This window comes from Chrysochloris asiatica, unplaced genomic scaffold, assembly GCF_000296735.1.
Source record: "Chrysochloris asiatica unplaced genomic scaffold, ChrAsi1.0 scaffold00037, whole genome shotgun sequence".
Lineage (NCBI taxonomy): Eukaryota > Metazoa > Chordata > Mammalia > Afrosoricida > Chrysochloridae > Chrysochloris > Chrysochloris asiatica.
The window spans coordinates 17810071-17833910 of record NW_006408555.1 but is presented as its reverse complement, the minus strand read 5'-3'; the positions used below and the strand labels follow the sequence as shown (position 1 = coordinate 17833910).

General features: G+C 42.2%; 1 protein-coding gene across 3 annotated transcripts; it reads left to right on the top strand.

Moving 5' to 3' along the window:
* Positions 1-1719: 1719 nt before the first annotated feature.
* ZNF821 (zinc finger protein 821) lies at positions 1720-23524 on the top strand. Of its 3 annotated transcripts, XM_006860192.1 has the most exons (8): positions 1720-1995; positions 2593-2655; positions 5442-5558; positions 16612-16737; positions 19410-19555; positions 20147-20251; positions 21511-21677; positions 22559-23524. In XM_006860192.1, exons 3-8 carry the CDS (start codon positions 5519-5521, stop codon positions 23211-23213), a joined length of 1239 nt encoding a protein of 412 aa, XP_006860254.1. In that variant the 5' UTR covers positions 1720-1995; positions 2593-2655; positions 5442-5518; the 3' UTR covers positions 23214-23524. The 3 variants fall into 3 exon arrangements, with proteins under 3 accessions (XP_006860254.1, XP_006860255.1, XP_006860256.1); XM_006860193.1 differs by lacking the exon at positions 16612-16737; XM_006860194.1 differs by lacking the exon at positions 21511-21677.
* Positions 23525-23840: the final 316 nt, after the last annotated feature.

Genomic DNA, 23840 nt, shown 5'->3' with positions numbered 1-23840 from the left:
CTTAGCCAGATAAACTTGATTTTTATATCGTTTGCACCTTGCCCACAATAAAAAAATTCCTTTTTTTAATAACTAAAAGAAGAAGAAGTAAATGAATTAGCTATTTGGCACAAAGATCTTTCAGGGAGCACTGTGACGCCATATGGTAAGCATTGGGCTGCAAATCACAAGGTTCAAGTCCATCTGCCACTTCACCAGGAAAAAGATGAGGCTTTCTGCTCCTACAAAGATTTAGAGCCTCAGAAACACTATACAGGGTCACTATAGGTCTGAACTGACTCCACGGCACTTCACAACAACAAAGATCCTTCAGTATAGTCATTCTGTAACCACATTAAACACATGATACAATCATTCCAGAGTTGAAGGAAGGATATTTTGCAAGAGTGCTTTATGCAAATACCAGGATTTTTTACCCTATCCAGTTGTGGCACTGTAGGATAATCACTGGACTGTGAACCATAAGGTCGGTGGTTCAAACCTTCCAGCTGCTCTTTGGAAACCCTGTCCAGAGTCACTGTAAGAATCCATTTGATTGCACTTAACAACAAATAGAAGTTAGCATCCTCATTAGCTCTGCTGTTGAGAGACCAGTAATCATAAGAGATACATAGTGCTTTAAGATATTTATTTTACTTGATTGGCACAACTACCCTTTTTTGAGATTGGAGGCGAGCAATTATATTAACCATTTCTCATTTAAGAGCAGAGTCTCAAAATCGGAAAGTGTCTTATCCAAATCCATTAGAATGGTGAGAAGCAGAGCTGGGACTCAAAGCTGGATCTTTTAAGTACAGAGCTCATCTTCTGCCCCCCACACCTCCTTCCTCCAAATTGTTAAGTACCATCCAAAACGTAGTCACCCTGCATGGGTTTCCAAGGAGCAGCTGGTGGGTTTGAACTACCGACCTTGTGGTTAGCAGTCTAGTGTTTATCCTACAGCACTATACCAGGACTTGTTTCTCCAAGTAAGCAGAGGTAGTGGTTAAAGCATTCTGTATAAAGAAAGAATGAGAGGAAGGAAAGGAGACAGAAAGAGGTGCTTTATTAGGAAGTGAGTCGGTACACTTGGATTTAGTTGCCCCAAATACTCATAAGTATCAACAATGCTGTAAATGAATCCTTTGCCCCTGGGTCTACAACTACGTTATTTTATTAATTGAAAATCATGTGCCTACAAGAAATCTAAGGATTTTTCTTAGAGTTTTTGACAGTTGAATTTAGCCCCTCCCACAAAGGCCCATGATCCTCTGCCTCGGTCCTATTAAATGCCTCAGGGGCTAAAGAAACTGTGAAGCTTGAGGGAAATGAACGGAAGAGGATTAAGGGGGGGAGGGCTAGAGACAGGGAGGCTGCGGTGGGGCTGTGGGTTCTGTGGTTGAACTCAATGGTGGGGTGAGAAACCAGTATGAGAGTCTATAGTCGGGGTGTAGTGTACAGGCCTCCTGCAGGGTTTGGACCAACGGATCTGAGAGGTCGAGTGACCCAGAAAAAGACTTAAGGTGGTTGCAAGGCTCGGGGGTCTCCCCGGCTCCAGGATGGAGGCGAGGCCTCTCGCCGACGCCTGTGATTGGGTGCTCCCATAGGCCCCGCCTCCCAAGACCCCCTCTCCCCTCAGGTTCCGCCCACATCGCTGGCGCGCGCCTGGAAAACCAGAAAGGGTACCCTGGCGGAGCGAGGGGGCGGTGGAGAGGAGCGACTCGTGCACGCGCCCTGCTCGCTGCGAGTGCGCGAGCAGCGCGCTCCCGCCACCCGCGTCGCCATCTTTTCCCCTTCTGTCTGTCTGTCGGCGGGTGCTTTGTCCGTCTGCAGCGCCGCCCCTCGGCTACCTGCCACCAGTTCAGCCCGGAGCCGCCCTCCGCCTGCCGGGACCCTGTCCCGGAAAGGCGCGGCCCGGCTGGGCTCGAGCTGCGGCCCGAGGCCCATTGTCCGGCGGTCTGTCTGTCCGGAGGCGGGGCCCAGGGACACGGAGCGAGCGGAGCGCGGAGGCGTTGGGTAAAAAGACCCCCGACTCCTTCCCTCTGGGCCCCACTGAGGATGCTGGGGATCCCCGCCCCCCTCTTGGTCGCCAGCTGTCGGCCCTTTTGTCTGTCTGTGTCTGAGGAGGGGGCTCGGGGCTCATTGTGGCCTGAGGGCGGCGCAGCCCAGTCCCCCCACCCGCGGTCCCTGAGGCGAGGCCGCGGCGGGCCGGCAGTCCCAGCCGTTCTTCCTCCTGCGCTCGGGCCTCCCCGCGTGGCCTCGTCCCCCGGCCGCGGGCCCGGCCACCAGCCGGCGTCTGACAGGCCTGGGTGGAGCTTACGGGCGGGAGGATGGGCGTGGGAGGGCAGACCCGGGGATCAGCGCCAGCGTCTCGGGCTCTCAGAAAAGCTGCTAAATTTAGATTTCTGAGAAGACTGTGCTGTCTGCGCCGCCTCCGAAGATCTCTGGCACTTACCTGATCATTCCCGGGAATTTACCTGTACTGCCCCTGGAAGAATTCGGAGGGAACAGCTCGGTTAATTGTACACACCCTCCTTACCCAGCAGAAGTGGGAACGTTGGGAACTGGAAGGCGGCTACGTGATCTGCTCTCTTGTCCTCTCCTTTTTGGCAGATACAAACCACTCGGATTCGGGCGAGTTTGCTTTGCGCCGTGGGAACCGCAGCAGAGGTGGAGGTGGGAGTGCACCCCGTTTTCTTAAAGATAGCCTTTCACCCCATTTCTCTTGCTCAAGTCTGTGGTGTGTCCTGGCAGCTGCAACCTAACACCTGTGGGAGAGCTGGGACCGCGTCAGGTGAGGGCAGTGGAGAGACATTGTCCTGAAGACCGATGAAGCGCCATTCCTTTATTGGCAGACGCCCCCGGAGGCCCGAATCCTCCTGTTGACCATTTCTGCCCATCTCCTTTTTCTTTGGGATAGCGATGCTCAACTAGCTATCCGTTTCATTTCTTGGACCACTCTCAGATTGGCTTTTGGGAACTGAGGCAGGCAGTGTTGAACGTAGAATTGAATGACCTTTAGGGCAATGTGTCAGTGGGTTTTATTAGCTTTTATTGCCTACCATTACCTATAAAACAGCCGGGGTCCTCGGAAATCTTGATATGTCATGAAGTGCCCTGTCAATGCCATTTATTTATTTGTTTATGTTGTAAAGAGTCCTTGGTGACTTATGGGGGGAGGGAAGGGTATTTGCTGATTTTTACCATAATCCCTCAGGTGTGAAGCCCCGTTGAGTACCATCTGGTCAGTTCCCCGTTTGGCCACTAGGAGGATTCTGAGTCTCAGTGGACACTGCTGATTTAAATATGCAGATGCTCATCTCAGCCTTGTGACTCTCAGCTTCTATATTGAACATTTGGCTCACTAAGATGATCCTTAAAGAGGTTAACGATCTCAAATGATTTGGTTTTCCTTCAGAAGGACAGAAGGGGCCTTATTACCTTTACTTCACAGGTACTGTTTCTGTTCTTGATGGGGAAAATGTAAAGATGAGCTAAAATTTCTTTTTTTGCCTTTAGATAACAAAGGTATATTTTTGTAAACTTTAAAAAAAAATGATTAAAAACCTTGTAGTTCATTTAACTTGCCATTTTGTGATTCCAAACGCATTAAAAATCCAAAGTGTGATACACACGTACTGCCTCAGTAATTTAAAACAACCACCAGCCGCTCCATGGAAACCTTATACATGGTTGCTAGAAGTCGAAACCAACTCGACACCGCTTAACAACAGCTTGATTAGAAAGAAATAATATAATCAAATGAAACTTAGAACCAGGAACACATGTAATTAGTATTAATCCTCAACATTGTTGTTAAGTATAGTTGAGTGGGTTCTGACTCATAGCAATCCTGTATAGGGTTTCCAAGACTGTACATTTTAGCTGGAGCAGAAAGCCTCATCTTTCTCTGGTGGAGCGGCTGGTGGGCTCAAACTGCCAACTTTGTGGTTCCAAGTCCAGTGCTTATCCTCTAGATCCCTTTGTATACTGCCCTCTAAATAGTTAAAATTTAATCTTACTGTTATACATTTGGACTTTTTGTTGTTGTTGTTTTAATTAAAGGTCTGAAAAACAACTGTTTGATATGCAGATATGATAGAAGACTGCCTGAAAACTGGTCCCTTTACCACTTCCTGTGGAGGACTCTCTTTGCCATTTGCGGTTTCTTTCTTCTTGTGGTAAGGGGAGGCAGGATCTGATTACAGGTCTGAGGTCCTTTCTAGCTACATAGAGGAGTTAGTTGGCCTAACAGGAGGTGAGTCTTTACGAACTGGAGGGCACTGTATAACTAGTTGTAGCCTCTCATAAGTCCTTTTAAAACAGTTGGCTGCAATTATATTTATTCAATGTAAGTATAATTTGAGAAGGTAGGAACTGAAAAAAAAAAACTTCAAGGGTAGCAAAATCATTTTCTTGTCTTTGGTAGGAAGAGAATCCATCTCTTTGTAATCTATAGGTTTGTTTATTCTCTCGGCTTTCAAAGAAATTTTTACTGCTTCTGTTACTAAACCATGCCAGATTCTAATAGTACTTATTGATGGGAAAGTTTTCCTTATAGTTAACCAGGAATCTCCATACTTGAACGTCTGTTCACTCCTATAACAAGAAGGCAGGTGCATGTCTCTACCACACTTGTAGTTTGGAGAGTTTTCTCTTTGCCCCTCCCACAGCTTCTTTGCCATATAGAGGTTGGATAAGAAGAGACAGTAAAGTTTTAACTTTGACCATTACTCCAGAGCATGTGAGTCGAGCCACCACAGAGGCTGATGTTGCCACACTGGGGTCTGAATTAGGACTCAACAGTGTGGATGTGAGAGCCCATCTTTGACACTGGAAGTTTGATTTGTTCTCTTGCCCTATCATCCATAGTGCCCAGCACTATGCCTGCATCACAAAACATAGGCTCCATTTTCGTTTACAGATGCCTAAGAGTTTTGAGACATTGCTTGTCTCACAGGGATATGATGCCTCTGTCACCTCTAGGCGAGATAACTTCTTGAAAAAACATCTGGAAGCTTCCATTGGTGCAGATTGCAGTGTTTGACTTCCAGTGAGCGTGTGACATGTGAGCTGCCACCCTCTTTGACTTCCTTTTACAATTTGTGGGGATTATCCCTTTGAGTCCATAGTACTTCTAACCCTGGTTTCCTGGGTTTTGCTTCCTTTTCTATCCTGTGACCTTGATCATGATCACTTAACAGTATTCTGGATTTCACAGATGGATTTAGAGTGGAATTCTCTTAAGTCCTCTGAAGGAGTCCCTTCTCTCACTTAACATTGTGGTACCTTCTTGGTACGTTGAAATTGTGCTGCTAAAGTTGTATTCATCTCTGTCTTTCCATCATTAGTTCAATTATTGATAACTCGTGAGTTTTATATGCTCTGGGGCTATTTTTAAGTCTTTTTATCTTTTAGTTTTAAGTAATTTTTGTGCTAGCAATGATCCTTTTTCATTGTAGGTCAGCACCTTACAAGGAGGTAGGAACATATCCAGTCGTGAAACTGGGAAAGACCAGAGCTCTTGGATCAGGGAAACATGTCCCGTCGGAAACAGACAAATCCAAATAAAGTTCACTGTGAGTATTGGACTTTGTCTTCTGGGAATGTTGAGGGTGGAGTGGGAGGGTAACCTGCATTTTGAATGAGAGGATCACAATAACTTGTGAAGAAAGAGCTAAAGGTATTGAATGTGATGGACTTAGAGTGTGTCCTGTTCTTAACAGAGGAGGTGTTTAGAAATCTGTCATTGGGTATGTGCATTTAATTCATCCTTAGAATATCTATTTTTTGAAAGACCTTGTCTTAAATAGGAAGGCTGTAAGATGATTTAAGATAAGTAAAAGTATAATACAGCCTCAGATATATATCTAAAAAAATCTATAAAAATACTACAAGATAGTACTTGTATAGGCTAACTTATAAATAGGGATGCTATAGACTGTGTATACTAAAGACATTAAGAAGAAGGAGAAAGCTCTGGACTGAGGTATAGTGAGGAAACACTGGATGGAAGAGGTCCTAGACTATGAACTTGAACTGGGACTTTTTGTTTTTGTTGTTGGTTGCTGTCAAGTTTTCCAACTCATGGTGATTCCATGTTTGCAGAGTAGAACTTCTCCATAGGGTTTTCAAGGCTGTGAATTTCAAAAGCAGATTGGTAGGCCTGTTTTCCAAGACTCCTCTGGGTGAGTTTGAACCATGAACTTGTCAGCTAATAGGTTGAGCACTTAGCTGTTTGCATCACGCAGGGCCTTAGAAGGGAGAAAGCAGATTTTTTTTAAAAAAGGAAAGGAGCAAGATAGGCAGGTGATGAAAACAATGTGAGCAAAGAGATAAAAGGGAATACACATGCTACACTTAGGGATAAGTAGACTTTGTATAAAGCAACTTTCATTTGTCCAGAAGTCATAGGACATAGGTGGGAAATGTTTGACTACATTGTGGAGACCTGAGTACCATGTCAAATTCAAACATCATTCTGTGGACTGTAGGAGCCACGGAAGGTTTTTAAACAAGAACAGAGTGTTTGGGGACTATGAAGCAGTGTGTGAGATGGATCATATGGAGAAAAGACTAGAAATAGAGAAACTGGCTATGCACTTTTCTTGCATTGTTTCCTAACAGTTTCATATGTATGTTTTGTTTCATTAATTAGACTTTTAGAGTGCAGAGGTGGTCCTATATATAGTTGTTTGTACATCCCTTTCTACTTCCATCACTACTCATAGAGGGTGTTTAAGAGTTCCCGATTAAATAAACATGAGTATATTGGTGCAGATTTGAGATAATTAACCATTATCCTATGATCTGGGGAGATAAGCATTCTCACCCAAATGTTCATAAAAGAGACAAATAGCTTCCTATTATTATGGAAGACTGACAAAAGTGCCACAACATTGGGAGAGAATTCAGAGGTGCAATATGAAAAAAAATTTTAAGGGGGGAAAAAAACCCTACATTTGAAAAGATGGATTATTAGTGAAAGAATTAAGAGAACTAACATGTATTAAAATATACTATATGTCAGGAACTATATAGTTTTCTCTTACTCGGTAATTTCAAGAGTAGGAGAGAAAACAGTGAAATTAAGAGGACATCAGTACCATATAGATGAATGAGATTAGGGTAACAAACCTCTACATAAAGTTAGTTCTTCAATTTAAGTCATGGAAAAGTTTTATAAGAGAAAACAAGTTGGATTTTTCTAAGACAATATTCCAAAATAGGTAAATACAGAAGGCTGTTTAATGTAAGCAGAAAAATTCAGTAAGCCTAAATGTAATGTGAGGCTTATCACAGGAAATAAAGTGTCTCTCACATAGATAATCCAGCACACAGATTTAGAGGATTCTCCTCTATGGATGAAAATAAGGACTGATTTTTAAATCCACAGCTGTGGTCTCAGGGCTGCAGAGTAGAAAAAGATACTCTTACTAGAGATGAGTTTACAAAGAAGGCATTCATAGGTGCTGGGCATTCACCTCCAAAAGCTATCTGTCCAAAGAGAGAAGCTGATGGGACTGTTGGCATGATAAGCGTAAGGCAGGGGGCCAGTAGAGGCATATGTAGACTGTGCCTATGTCCACCTAACAGATATCCATCAGCGCATCTCCTCCTACCATAGTCAATGTCCAAGAAGAGCTGTCATTGGAGAGTCAATAAACAGATGCACAAACAGACCTTGGAGAAGGGGAGAATATCACACATTAATAGCTGAAGAAATACAATTGTCAGAATTGAGGGAGCGAGCATTTTATTGAGGTGGAGTGGGTGGTATTTCATAGGCTCTTCACTGGTGACTGTTAAAGGGTCTTTAGTCTGGGGCAGTGAAAAGAAAAGTTTAGCAGTTTCTAAAGAGCAAGTTCCCAAGGAGATGTTGTTTTCAGTGATGCATTTGGGTAGGGCACCGTGAAGGCTTCACAGGTAACGGACTTAAGTTTGACCATAAAAGAAAAGACACTCAACTCTGAGGACCTTTTGTTTATTTATTACTTGGGGACTTTTCGAAAGACCATCTTCTCATTGCCCATGGCCATAGTGGCACATAGAAATGGATGGTTTCAGTCTTCTGACCACTTGAACCTCCTCTTCCCTTGCAGTGAAATGGTACCAATCAAATGTAGTAAGTCGAATGCTGCCTGACTATTTAAAGTAAGTGGAATGGACTTAGGGTCTGGGAGGCAGGAAAGTCTACACAACTTTGGTTAAATATCAAAGTCAATTAGCACTTGAGCATATTAATGGCTGAACTTCATTAGAACTGCATTCTGGGAAGAAAACGAAGATTGTGTGACATGAAGCTATAAAAGTCCATCTAAGAACATGCTCAGAATCCCATTATTATTGCCCAACAGTGTTTGTCAGATCCACTTTAGCAGCCGATGGCATGTACTTGATTTGGCATACACTTGGTTTTCTTCAGGACTGTTTTTGTATCTAAATCATGGGCACAATCTCTCTTTTCCCCCCAGAAATGTCCAGACAGATTCTTGTGTTTTCCCCAATTCATTTCATTAATAGCTTTTGGAATGAAACCCCAAAATAATTCAGATAGAAATAACAGACTGACTGAAATCTCTATTAGACAGTCTCACCTCTCATCGTACTTTCTACTGAGTACAAATATCTGTCAAATATTCCCAGGGAGACTGAAAATACAATCACTGTCATAGTTTCAATTGGCATATTTGAACCCAGCAAACCACTAAGAAAAGGAAAACTTCTTTTCCTTAAGAGACTTTTGCTTTCTGAGTGTAAACTACATAAGAAATTAAAAAGCTTCAATTGAAGATTTTCCACAGAGAAGAGAGAAGAGTTTCTTCTAAAAAGCACAATTTGTTTTGTTTTCATTCATTTTGTTAGCATCCTTATGAGGTAAGTGGCTGTGTTCCCAACATGTGATTATACCTTGGGTTACCGAGACTGCAGATAGAAATGGAATCCTAAGTAACTTACTTATTCCCAACACTAGCTCATGTTTTCTGAACTTGGCATCTGCTCTCTCTGAACATTTTGATTGCTTTACTCAAGTTTAGTCACTCTGAAATTGCATTTATTTAATTATCCCAAGAACCCAGGAAAGAGAATCGTAAACTCTCTGCCTTTATAATAACTTTGATTTCAGGTTTCTCATCCATTCTACAGACTTGCTAACAAAGCCTTGCTCTCTAGCGTGAAAACTGTTCACCAAATCAGAGACGAGCAGTAGCTTGATTTCATACCAAAAAAAAAAAAAAGCCAGAAAACATTAAAGAAAGAGAGGTAGCATCTTGCTTTTCACTGTGGAACATAGATGCCTCTTTCTCAACTACTAATAAATAAATACCTATGTGAAATAAGGTAATTTCCTACATTAATGTCTAGAGACCAGAGGATTTTTTAACTTACTTCAACAGTCTCAAGATAGAAGGAAACAATCTTACATTAAAACAGGCAATTCTATACTACTTCTTAATCATTAGTATCTCGATGGATCACATTCTTGAACTGATAATGGAATACTTTTGGCAAGTCTCACTGCCTTATGAAAAGATCGTTCCAGACAGTCAGATATGAGTATTAGGTAAATAGTGACTACTGGAAGATCATTTACATTTATTTAACTATGAGGTTTATGAAAACTACCTTTAAAAATGGTTTTTATGTAGTTTGCTTTATGTTAGTATTTAAAATAGTAAGCACTCTTGAGTAAAATTCAGCTTAATCCTTTTCCCAAGACATGAATAAAAGACCACAGATTTTCAAAACAGCCAAAAAAAGAATTAATTTTATCCTAACTATCTTGGATGAGATTGCCAACCAGAGCCCTAGATAGGAAAGTCATATTGAACAGACTCTTATTTGTTCTATGAAGGACTATATTTAAACCATTTAAGTTATTGTTGTTAACATGCTGTCCACTTAGTGCCAACTCATGGTACCCTTTGCATAACAGAACAAAACACTGCCTGGTCCTGAGCCATCCTCACAATTATTGTTAACACTTGAGCCCATTGCTGCTGCCACTGCGCCAATCCATATTGTGGTCTTCCTCTTTTTCGCTGATCCTCCAAAGTGTAGAGAAGTGTCACCATCCTAGTTTCTAAGGATCATTCTAGTTGTATTTCTTCTGGCACAGATTTTTTTCTGTTAATCTGGCACTCCATGGTACTTTTGGAGCTTTGGTAGCATAGTGGTTACGAATCGGGCTGCTAACCTCAAGGTTGGCAGTTTGAAACTACCAGCCGTTCTGTGGGAGAAAGATGAGGCTTTCTGCTCCCGTAAAGATTTAGAGCCTCGGAAACCCTGTGCAGGGTCACTAGGAGTCAGAACTGACTCCATGGTACATAGCAACAACAATATGGTACTTTTAATATTCTTCTCCAACACCACAACTCACATGTATCTACTTTTCTATGATTTTCTTATTCACTGTCCAACTTTCACATGCATATGTAGAAGTTGAAAATGCCATGGCTTGGGTCAGGTGAACCATAGTCCTCAAACTGACATCTTTGCTCTTGAACACTTTAAAGAGGTCTTGTGCAGCAGATTTGCATAATGCAATATGTTGTTTGATTTCTTGATTGCTGCTTCCATGAGTATTAATTGTGGATCCAAGCAAAATTAAATCTTTAATAACTTCATCATTTCTCCATTTATCATAATATTATTTATTGGCCCAGTTGTGAGAATTTTTGTTTTCTCTCCATTGAGGTGTTAACCATGCTGAAGACTACTGTCATTGATGTTTATCAGTATTTTAAGTTATCGTTACTTCCAGCAAGCAGGGTTGTATCATCTGCATATTACAGGTTGTTAATGAGTCTTCCTCCAATCCTGATGATATGTTCTTCTTCATATAATCCAGTTTCTCAGATTATTTGCTCAGAATATAGATTTAATAAGTATGGTGAATGAATACAATCATGTTTCACACCTTTTCTTCTGATTTTAGACCACTTAGTATCTCCCTGTTCTGTTGGAACAACTGCCTCTTGGTGTATGCATATACAGGTTCTCCTTGAGCACAATTAAGTGTTCCAGAATTCCCATTCTTCATAATGTTAACCATAGCTTGTCATGATATACAGATCCACACAGTAGAAAGCCTTTTTTTAGTTATTAAGGCACAAGTAAGCATCTTTCTTTCATCCATGACCCATGATTCACCTAACATTAGCAATGATATCCTTTGTTCCACCTTCTCTTCTGAATCCAGTTTGAACCTCTGGTAGTTCCCTGTCAATATACTATTGCAGTAATTTTTGAATTATCTTCAGCAAAATTTTACTTGCATTTGTTAGTGATATTTTCAATAATTTCCACATTCCATTGAGTAGCTTTTCTTTATAATGGGCACAAATATGAATCTCTTCCAATTGACTGGCTAGGTAGCTGCCTTCCAAACTTACTGGCATAGATAAGTAAGTGATTTCAGTGCTGCATTAGTTTGTTGAAAGACTTCAATTTATATTCCATTCATTCCAGGAGCCTTTTTTTTGACAATGCCTTCAGTACACCTTGAACATCTTCCTTCGATACTATTGGTTTTTTATCATTTAGTACCTTTTGAAATGGTTGACTATCAACCAATTCTTTTTGCCACAGTGACTCTGTATTCCCTCTACCTTTTCATGCTTTCTGCTTCAGTCAATATTTTGCCCATAAAATCCTTCTATATTTCAAATCAAGCCTTGAGTTCTTTTTTCAGTTCTTTGTGCTTGAGAGATGCTGAGCATGCGTCTTCTCTTTTAATTTTCTAACTCCTGGTCTTTGCACATTTCATTATAATACTGGACTTTGTCTTCTAGAGATGCCCTTTGAAATTTTCTGTTAAGCTCTTGTACTTCATTTCTTTCATTCACTTTAGCTTCTTTATACTCAAGAGCAAGTTTCAGAGTCTTCTGACATCCATTTTGGTCTTTATTTCTTGTCATTTTAATGTTCTTTTGCTTTCTTCTTGTCTAATGTTCTTTTTTTTTTTCATGATGTTCTTGATATCATCCCACAACTCTTCTGGTCTTCAGTCATCAGTGTCTAATGCATCAAATCTGTACTTGAGGTCATCTCTCAATTCAGGTGGGATATGTTTAAGGTCATATTTTGGTCTTCATGGACTTGCTTTAACTTTTTTCAACTTTAACCTAAACTTGCATATGACCAGTTGATGGTCTGTTTCACAGTCAGCTCTTAACCTTGTTTTGGCTGGAGACACTAAGCTTTTCCACCATATTCTTCCACAGGTGTAGTCAATTTGATTTCCATCTGGTGAGGCCCATCTGTATAATCGTCTTTTATGATGCTTTTAAAGGTATTTGCGATGAAGAAGTCATTGGTCTTGTAAAATTCTATTATGTGAACACCAACATCATTTCTTATAACCAAGGCCCTATTTTCCAACTACTGATCCTTCCTCTTTGTTTTCAGCCTTAGCATTCCAATCACTAGTAATTATCAGTGCATCTTAATTGCACATTTGATCAATTTCAAACTGAAAAAGTTGGTTGTTGTTGTTGTTGTTGTGTGCTGTGGAGTTGGTTCTGACTCATAATGACCCCCATACAGGGTTTCCGAGGCTATAAATCTTTACGGGAGCAGAAAGCCTCATCTTTCTCTCGTGGAACAGCTCGTAGTTTCGAACTGCTGACCTTGAGGTTAGCAGCCCAATTCATAACCACTATGCTAAGAATTCTTCAAGTTCATCATCATTATAGCTTTAATGGTTGGTACATAAGTTTGAATCAGAGTGGTATTAACAGGGCGTCCTTATAGGTGTATGGATATTACCCTATCACAGACAGCATTGTACTTCAAGATAAATCTTGAAATGTTCTTTTTGACAATGAATATGACACCATAGCTCTTCAATTTGTCATTCCTGGCTTAGTAAACGATATGACTGTCAGAAACAAAATGGCTAGTACTAGTCCATTTCAGCTCACTAATGTCCAGGATGGAGTCCAGGTGTGCCATTTTGGGTTAATGTGCTGGACTGCAAGGTTGGTTTAAACCATGTTGGCAGTTCAAGCTCACCAGCTGCTCCTCAGAAATCCTATACAGTGTTGCTATGAATCGGAACCAACTCAACAGCACTTAATACCAACAACAGTATCTAGGATATCGATTCTTATGTGTTTTATTTTCTTTTTTGACAACTTCTAATGTTCCTAGATTCATATTTTGTACATTCCATGTTCCAATTGTTAATGGATGTTTGCAGCTGTTTCTCTTTTTGAGATGTGCCCCATCAGCAAATGAAGGCCTTCAAAATTTTACTCTATTCATGTCATTATGGTCACTTCTACTCTGAGAAGGCATCTCTTCCCCAGTCATATTTTGAGAGTCGTCCAGCCTGAGGGGGCTCATCTTCTAACACTGTATCTGACAGTGTTCTGCTGCTCTTCATAAGATTTTCTGTGGCGAAACATTTCAGAAGTAGTCCACCTCTCTTTCTTCATAGTGTTTCTTAGTCTGGAAGCTCAGCGGAAAACTGTCCACCATGGGTGACCCTGCCAGTATTTCAAATACCAGTGGCATTGCAGCATCACAGCAATACACAAGCCACTGCAGTATGACAAATGGACAGACGACTAGTAGAGACCACATCAATAAACAAAATAAAATTTGAATTTCAGTTAATGAGAACAAAACTGAATTACTGGCTTATCTTGAAAGAACCCATATTTTCTTAAATGCCATTCTGCTAATCCAATGGCAATTCCCTTTTCAGAATGGAAGATTAATAAATTATATGTATTTAGTATATCATAATTCTAGCATTCAGCAATCTGTATATCCCTGGCTGGAGAAGGGTATCATGTTTGGTAAGGTGGAGGGTCAGAGAAAAAGAGGAAGACCCCAACGAGATGGATTGGCCAAGTGGCAGCATCGATGGACTCAAGCGTGGCAACAGTAGTGAGGTTGGCCCAGGATCGGGCAGTGTTTCATTCTGCTGTGCATAAGGTCGCTATGGGTCGGTACTGACTAGATGGTACCTAACAACAACAACAATTTCTTTAGAGACCAGAAATGTCATTGATGAGAATGGTCTTCAGGTTGATAATTATTTGAAGTGGCTTCAAAAAGTTTGTGGAAAAATTGAATGAAAATATAGTAGAATTTTTTAACACATTTTTTTAAAGCCCCCTTGTAAGCTAGTATATAACTTGTTCCTTAATGCCATATCTGTCCATGCCACCAGATCTGAAAATATGCATCCACCCAGAAGGTAGATGTGTCTGCCAGATGCCCACTGTTTTGTTGTTGTAGTAAAACCAACATGGATAAATTGTTTCACTTCTGCAAAGAAGGAAGAGGAAGCACTGTAACACAGCATTCAGGTGTTTGCTTTCTCTAGGAATCTTGGTGTCCTGGTGTGGTACTATGGGTTAATGCACTAGACTGCAAAGTCAGTTTGGACCGCCAGGTCAGTGGTTCAAGCTCACCAACTGCACCTTGGAAACCCTATACAGGGTCTCTGTGGGTTGGAACTGACTCAACGGTACTTAACAACAACAACAAAGAGTCATTTCTGTCCAGTCATCTCATATTGTGAAGATAGACTTCAAAGCAGCTTCTTTTTACCCAAGGTCTGTGTAGATAGGAGCACACTTAGCACTGATTATTCTCCACTCCCACTCAATATGAATCATGGGAGCCTTAATATTAGCAACGGTAACCCAGGTATGGTCATTTTTCACACAGTATTAGAACCATACTTTTCTCCGATGATCAAATACTTACCCTGAGAACATTATCGTGGTATGTGAATTGTGTGCATCCATTTTTCATGGCATAAAGGTAACAAACACATGAGGATAAGAGCCATTCTTCTCACTCTGTGACATTCATTTTTAGCAAAACCATTCTGATAAACCTTCTGACTTGCTTATAACTAACTATTAGAAAGCATTTTAAAATGTAGACATTATATATTTAGAGACTGTGTGGGTTTTTTAAAAGAACACTGGCTTGGGGATCAAAAACTTTGGTTTCTAGATCTGACTTTGTGGTAATTAGCATAGCAATCCAAAATTAGTGTGTTCCCATTCTTGGTCCTAGTCCCTTTATATTCCTAGTGAAAAGATTGGGCCCAATACTCCGTAAATTTCTTTCCACCTCTGATATTCTGTTATTTTAGGATTCTACATTCTTCAGAATAATGTGAAGAATGCACAATTGTAGAATTTCAAGATCATACAGAGTTGAAAGCCCTCAGCAACAACTAAACTAAATCATCTTCCAACCATGACTTGAAGACATCCAGCACCCACACTGTGATTGTTGTTATGTTAGCTGCCTTCTAGCCGCCTAGGCCCCAACTCATGGAGGTACAGGGGAATGAAGTGCTGTCTGGTCCTGTGCTTTCCTTATGATAAACTGCAGATCAGGCTGTTGTCATCCATGGGTTTTAATTGGCTGATTTTTGGAAGCAAATAATAATAATAATATGGATATTAGAGTTGGGAAGACCTAGACTTGAATCTCTGGTTCCACCATAGACAGATCTTAGTTTTCTCTTTGTTAAATAGGTATAATACTTCATAGGGGTTTACAGAGAATTAGTGAGTTAACAGATAGAATATACTTAACATAAAGTCTAGAACCAGTAAGTGCTTATTAGTAACTATTATTTATGTTCAGTATATAATAAATGCTCAATGAGTATTTGCTGAATAAATAAGTGAATTCGATGAAGTCTATGCCACAACAGTTCTTTAGTTGTCTAAGGACTAGTAGGGCATGTTAGCTCACTACTCAGTCCTTTCCTCCTGCATCTTTGTATCCTCTCTCAGAACCTGAGCCTGTTTACTTTCTCTTCTCTCCTCAGTGAAAATGGGCCTGGTCTGTTGTCAAATGTTTCACTAGAGCTTTTCATTATGCTCTTTTGCTGGCTGGGGAATGGGAGCTGTAGTTTCCACTGTGAGATAATGGAAACCCTGAGAAACCAAACACTTTTCTCCTTATGCCTGGCCTCTGGCAATAAAAGAGCCCTTAAATGTTAACTCCCAGGCAGAGTGTATCAGAAGGAAGTGCATATCAAGGATGAGTCCAGGGATTTGGGACATCTATTAAATATCAAAACAAAACCATATTGGATCAAGGAAAATAGAGGAAATATTTATTGCTAATTAGTCCATCTGTTTCAGGAAGGTTGTACCTCCACATAAATGAGTTTGTTTATTCTAGCTTCCCTGTGGAGTCCATTTTCAGCCAATTGTTAATTTGATTGTGACTGATTTTGATAGACATTAGAGAGTTGAGGAAGAACTTCCAGACCGTATCTTGGAACAAGAGTGGATGAACGATTATTAGAGAGATTGCTATTTAGAAGAATTCTTGAAGTACTTGTTTGTAGTCAGGAAAATTGAGATTCTGCAGTTAAACTTGTAAAGTAGCAAATGATCACCTTTGGAAGGGAGTCAAGACTAGGAGGAGTGATAACTTCCTGGAGCTTCTGGCCTCCGGCCCAGGAAGAGTAGCTGCACCCAGAAACTGTTGGAGGCAGCAAGCTGACTTGGAGACGAATGACCCTATCATAGGGTGTCTGCCTGTCTCCTCCCTTTGAATGGTCTGACCTTCCAACCAGCTTGCCTGGGGATGTGCTACCTACCTGGTGGCCTGACTATTTTTCCTTGTGACCACCAGGGGATCAAGTATTTGCGGGGCTGGAAGAGCAAGCCCGCCAGGCGATGATGAAAACTGATTTTCCTGGAGACCTTGGCAGTCAGCAACAAGCTATCCAACAACTAAGAGATCAGGACTCCAGTAGCAGTGAGTTCTGCACCTTCTGGTAATGACTCAGGGCAATGGGAGAAGAATTATCAGAGTGTGTGTGCTCTGGGGAATGTGCATGGGGGTTGGGAGGAAGACATAAAGAAGGAAATATGTGGATTCTCAGCGTACCTGCAGGTGTTCTAAGGTGTATATAGCAAGAGGACAGGTTTGGCCTGATATCTTTGTAATTCATGGATTACAATACTTTGCACAGTGCCATATGCAGATAGGTTTGTTATGGTTGTTAGAGGCAGGGGCAGAGGAATAATTAATGATCTAGCCCCAGGGTTAAGTCAAATGAAAAAAATTACAGTCTACTAGAATCAGTTTGTTTATAATTAGTAAATGTAAGGGTGGTAGTTATGAAGTTTTTGCTTGAGTGTCCAGTTTTAGTGTCACACAAGGGAATTCCCTACTAAGGAGATTATGCAGCATAACAATGCTAATGTCGAGGTCTCTCCACACCCAAGTCCTAGGTAGGTGCATGTGATTCAGATATGGAGAAGACAGTGACTGGTTGCAAGTGGAGCCTCCTGAATTGTCTGTTCCATGACCTGTCTGAACATACACATATTTAGATTTATTTCCTGAGATGGTTTTGATATTTTACTAACCGCATCCATTGGATGTTGATTATTGATAATGTCAGTTTCAGAGTGACATTCTGGTTTTGTCTCCATGTTTGGGGGTGGGGAAAAGAGGAGGAGAGAGTTCTGGAACCTTCTAGAAACTACTGTTTCCACCCATACGAATCATTTAGCAACAGAGGGCTAATTGTTCAAGTATTAAAAAATGAACTTTATTTCTGAAAAACCTGTTTCATGAGTAATAGATGGGTAACGTTTGTGAGAGACTTAAGGCTTACAGTATGGAAGGTGCTCATCCCTCTAGACAGTGTACCTATCTTTTTTTTCAGTCTATCTAATAGATGTAGTTAAGGAGTCCTGGTGTGGCGCTGTGGGTTAATGCGCCAGACTGCAAAGCCATTTGAACTGCAAGATTAGCAGTTCAAGCTCACCAGCCACTCCTTGGAAACCCTATCCAGGGTCGCTATGGGTCAGAACCGACTCGATGGCACTTAACAACAACAACAATAGATGTATTTGATTTTTTATAAATTACAAAAAATGTCTTAGACTAAGGCTAGAAGTATTTTAAGTAAGAAGCTAGTGAAGAAACATGGTACAATTTAATCTATGCCAATCCATCATTATTGAGATGAATTCAAACTAAAGGAAACTTTGGGCTGGGAAATAAAGCATACATCCATAGATCTTTCCAGAATCTAAATCCAGTCCACCAACCAACTGGAGTATCTAGGAGAGACACATGGAGCTATTAGGAGATGATTTGGTTAGACTTTCTCATGAAGAAGGAATGTAACCAGTTTTGTCTAGTTACCAGTTGGATTTTAAAATTATGCAGGGGATGGTAGAAATGAGACAGTAAACATTGGTAGCTAGAAAATCTGAGTCTCACTGCTAATGCAGAGCCTGGTGAAACTCTGCTATTTCTCTAGTTCATAGTCAGGCCCCAGAGTTAGGGATCATGGTGGGGTTGGGGAAGGGCCAGGGTCTGACAGCTGCCCTAGGCTTGGTTTCCTCTTGTGTTGTGGTCTTTAAAGCACTTATTTTTCCTTTCAGATAGAATTTCCTATATTGCCTCTCTCACTCTTTTTTTACTATTTTTTTACTATTCTATAAGTAATGGAGAACAGGATCAATTTCTACAGACCTTGTAGATTTATGGCCATGGTCAGACCATCAGACCTCCCCAAAGCTACATCCTGTACCCCAAACTAAAACTAACTCAATTCTTAATTTACTCACAAGACATTATGTTTCACCCTAAAAAACTGTACCTTCCATTTAATGCATAAGACAGTCCTTAGAATCAACAAAATAATGGACTTATTTAGCCTACACTGCTGCATTCCTAACAATTAGAACCTTGAGTCAAAATACCTGTACAGACTGCCTGGGCGTGGTTGCTGTGCTAGGTTTTCCACTGTACAGAATAGCCTTTTCCCTATAAAATGATACCATTTTAAATGGGTTTACTACTGCTTCCTTTATTGAGAAGATTAAGAAGTTGCTGGTATTTCTCTAAGTGCTATGGGGCTTGTAGAGAGAGATGAGATAGTGAGACTTGGAGTAGAATAATATATGTGACACCATAGAGAAATTTACACAGTGTTATGGAGAAAAGTAAGTAATGAAGTCAGTAGAAAGTGTTGGTAAATCAAAGGTGGTGTGTGTGCGAATGAGCATGGTGTAAATTGTGTGGGGAGGTATTATATGAAGTGTGAGGTCTTTGGGAACTGTGTGAACACGGATTCTTGTTTTGAAAATGTACTGGACCCAGTAACCACATTTCAAAGCAATGTTGTCTCACATTTGCTCTGTAGTGTATACAATGCAATATACACTACAGCTGTAACTTGATTTACACCTAGTGGAGCACTGATAGAAACATACAAGGGGGCTTCCAAAAATTCGTGGAAATTTTTCATTTTCTTTTCATTCCATTTCTCCACATGCTTTTGAAGCCCTTGCCATTATGGAAGATCTAAAAATGTTTTCCACCAGAGCTGCAAACGTTAGTCTGGATAGCAGCTCAGGATCTATTCATGCAAAAATCAGAACAAGTGACCAGTTTGTGTGTTTCAGGTGACAGTGAGGGTGATGAAGAGGAGACTACACAAGATGAAGTCTCTTCGCACACATCAGAGGAAGATGGAGGGGTGATCAAAGTGGAGAAGGAGTTAGAAAATGCAGAGCAGCCTGTTAGTGGGAACGAAGTGGTAGAACATGAGGCAAGTAACGCATGGCTCCTAGTCCAGAACACCCACCCTTCTGCTCTGTCCTGATGCTTCTCATCCACTTCCAACAATCCAGCCTCTGGGGGTCTCCACACCCCAGATGCACAGTTTTCAACACACCCAGCCTGCCTTTCCACCCACAGAGCATGACACGCCTCTCCAGACAGAATAGTGTCTTCCTTGCCTGTCCACCTTTGCAAAACAGCTGACTTTACAACAGGTGTTACTACATATGCTTGTAAAGTAAAGTCAGTGTGTGCTGAGGTGCCACATTCCACTGAATTGTCTCCTGAGGGTTCCTGTAAGGAGCATGAAGAAAGGGAAGCTCTGTAGGGGGCTTGAGGGGAAACATAGATAGGATCTCTCTAGGGTTGTCCTAGGTCCTCACGGCAGAAGGCCTTGCAGAGAATGAAGGTGGGAGCAAACCTAACCCTACTCCCCTATTTTCCCTTCAACCCACATTAGGAATCTAAGAATAAGATCAGAGACCAGGTTGTGTTTCTACTTACAAAGAACCCTGTTAAAAGAGGTAGGGGCAGGGAGGATCTGGTGAATAGTCGTAATTGTCTGATTTTTGAATTGCAGGTCACAGAGAATTTGAATTCTGACCCCCTGCTTGAACTCTGCCAATGTCCCCTCTGCCAGCTAGATTGTGGGAGTCGGGAGCAGCTGATAGCGCACGTGTACCAGGTATGGTGGACGGAGTGGTTTCTTTGTAGCCCAGCTCCAGCCTTGGCCTTGGCCTCGGCCCCCACTCCTGAAGGAACCTGCAGTTGTTGCGTCCTTTCCTAAGCTCCACTCTAGAACTCAGAACCGTTTAGAGAATAAGTGAAATGTGTTGGGTAAATGTGTTTAGATTTCCCAAGAAGACACACTATAGAAATTAAGTATCAAAATGTGTTTCTAAATGATTTCATGCCTTTTTTTAAAAAAATAGCGAAACAGAAACTAACATCTGTTAATAATGAGAGCTTTGTTTTAAAGAAGAAATTAGTTAAATGTTTCTGAAATACTGGTGAAATTTAGCATTAATGATCAAAATAAGACAGACTTTATGTTCCTTTTACTCTTAACTCAGTCGCACCTGTGATTTTTCATCATTATTGAAAAGGCATCAGCACCACGTGGTGGCCTGGCTTTTACCATAAGGTAATTAATTGGTTGTGAACCTCATGGTCAGCAGTTCGAAACTACCAGCTGTTCCATGGGAGAAAGATGAGGCTTTCTGCTCCCATAAAGATTTACAGCCTCGGAAACCCTGTACATGGTCGCTATGAGTCGGAACCAAGTCCACGGCACATACAACAACTACAACAAACTGGTTCCTGGAGGAGCTCTGGTAATATAGTGGTTACAAATAGGGCTGCTAATCTCACAGACAGCAGTTGGAAACTACCAGCTGTTCCACAGGAAAAAGAATCTCTGCTCCCGTAAAGATTCACAGCCTTGGAAACCCTGTGCAGGGTTGCTATGAGTCAGAACTGACTCCTCGACTCCAGGGCACATAACAACAACAACAACTGGTTTCTGGGGAGGAATATTAAAAGTAGGATACTTAAATACCTGTTGCACCCTAGAATTCTCAGCTAGCTTCTCAAGGTTGCTGTCATCGCCTCTTACCATGTACTTGTGAGTTATGTAGATGGAGAGAAATTGCCCGGAGCATGAATTCTCTTCTGGTGGGCTCTGGTTCTGGAGCCTACAGATCGTCAAACCAGCCACATGTCTAGGAGGTAGTCAGAACCCAAGCCAGTGGAATCTGAACAGTGGTCTGAATGGAACTCAAGACTCTCAACTATTACAGGTGCTCAACAGAGAGAATCATTGCAAATCCCTTATTCTGAGACTAAAGGAAGGGAGCTACTTCCAGAAAATCGTTTCAAGTGCGTATTGTTTGTCCTGAAGGTGGCGTGAGATTGGGAGATTAAAACTAAGGCTCTGTTCTACAGCACACTGCCGCAGTGGTGAGCGCCAAGAGCTACATGTGTCCTGTCTGTGGCCGAGCCCTTAGTTCCCCAGGGTCATTGGGCCGCCACCTCCTAATCCACTCCGAGGACCAGAGGTCTAACTGTGCTGTGTGCGGAGCTCGTTTCACCAGCCATGCCACCTTTAACAGGTTAGCTGGGCATCTAACTGTATTGTGCTGGGTGTGGGTTCAGCTTTCCCAAGTCACCACGGAGGCTAGACTAGAGGCAGGGAATTCAGAAGCAAGTGACTCATGATCCTTTGGAAATACAAGTAAATAGGCTAGTGAACATACCCGTTCCATGAGATATCCCCAGAGGAAAATGGATTTCTGTATCAGAATAATATTTACAACTAGAAAGAAATGTGAAGTCCAAGTGCAGTATTCGAAAGGCACTTTGCAATAATTGTAAAGAAGTTACAGGGTGCTGGTGGGCCCCTAATGTGAGGGCTGTCTCTATCATGTCTTAGGAAGGCTAAGTGAACCTTGTGTGCTAACTCTCTTGAACTAAGAATATACTATATGCCTTTATACAAGGGCTTTTCAAAAAGTTTGTGAAAAAATGAAAAGATACGGAATTTTCAAATGAACTTCTTGAAGCCCCCTTGAATTGTTGGCAGTGCCAGAGGAGCAGAAAGTTGAGTATATCTTGCCTGAAGGAAGTCTCCACATCAAAGACCCTTCGTTTCCACTGTAGGACTGCCCCTGCACAGCCTTCACCAAACACTGTCATCCCGGCACTAATGAAAATATTCATTGTAAGGCTTCATCTGATTTCTGGTGGGCTGTTGTGACAGACGGCTCAGTCTGTAACTCCAGGTGGGCTTTGAGACTAGGTAGGTACCCAAGCCTAAAGGATAGAAAGGGTGGGAGGCAGAAGAAATCTCCCAAAGATTCAAACAGAACCCGTAGTGATAAACTTGGAGCAACTGGCCTGGTAGGTAAAAGCATAAACCAGACCCTAATAAAGGAGACAGGGCCTGAGCTTTGCTAGAAGACGACCTTAACCACCCAATTTTTTTACTTTCCAGTGAAAAACTTCCTGAAGTACTTAATATGGAATCCCTACCCCCAGCCCACAATGAGGGCCCCTCCAGTACCGAGGGTAAGGACATTGCCTTTAATCCTGTAGTGTACCCTGCTGGAATTCTGCTTGTGTGCAACAACTGTGCTGCCTACCGTAAACTCCTGGAAGCTCAGACCCCCAGCGTACGCAAGTGGGCCCTCCGTCGACAGAATGAGCCTTTGGAAGTACGGCTGCAGCGGCTGGAACGAGAACGGACAGCCAAGAAGAGCCGGCGGGACAACGAGACCCCTGAGGAGCGGGAAGTGAGGCGAATGAGGGACCGGGAAGCCAAACGCCTGCAACGCCTGCAGGAGACTGACGAACAACGGGCCCGCCGGCTGCAGCGGGACCGGGAAGCCATGAGGCTGAAGCGGGCCAACGAGACCCCGGAGAAGCGGCAGGCCCGGCTCATCCGGGAGCGGGAGGCCAAGCGGCTTAAGAGGCGGCTAGAGAAAATGGACATGATGTTGCGAGCTCAGTTTGGCCAGGACCCTTCTGCCATGGCAGCCTTAGCAGCTGAAATGAACTTTTTCCAGCTGCCGGTGAGTGGGGTGGAGTTGGACAGCCAGCTCCTGGGCAAGATGGCCTTTGAAGAGCAAAACAGCAGCTCCTTACACTGAACCAAATCCTTCTGCGTGACTACCCATCCTTTCAGGCCCACCGGGATCAGTGTTGCACCACCCACAGGGGCCTTTCCTCGCTGCCAGAGGCAGCCTGTGTTTCTTGCAGGTGGACCCATGCCCCCTTGCATGTGGGAGCACAATGATGAGATGAGATCAGGAGGGAACTGCTCAAAGTGACTGGGAAAGGGAGCAGGCTCTCCATGGAACCGGACTCGCCAGCACACCACTGCAGGGCATGCTGATTTAAGACTGTAGGGACCCTGTGTGGCCCACAGAGTTGTGAGGGCAAATAAATTAACTTTATCTTTCTTGGCTTTCTCCTGCTTTTCTCTGTTTCATTCTAACAAATGAAGTGACCTTAGCGAGACCTTGGAGGAGGACAGTTTTAGGTAGTGAGATTTGGGGGCTTGTACTTTTCTCAGAGGATGCTTTTTACTTGGGCTGTCCAAGCAAATGCCTTCTTTGGACCTTCACAGGTTGATAAGGAATAACTCTTGGCACTGAAGAAATGCCTGTCCCAGAGAGCAGTCAGCTACATCTAGGAATAGAGAAGGCTGCAGTATCTAGGTCCACTGCACCAAGGAACTCATGTTTGAGAGAAGAGATAAGTCGTCATTTCATTTA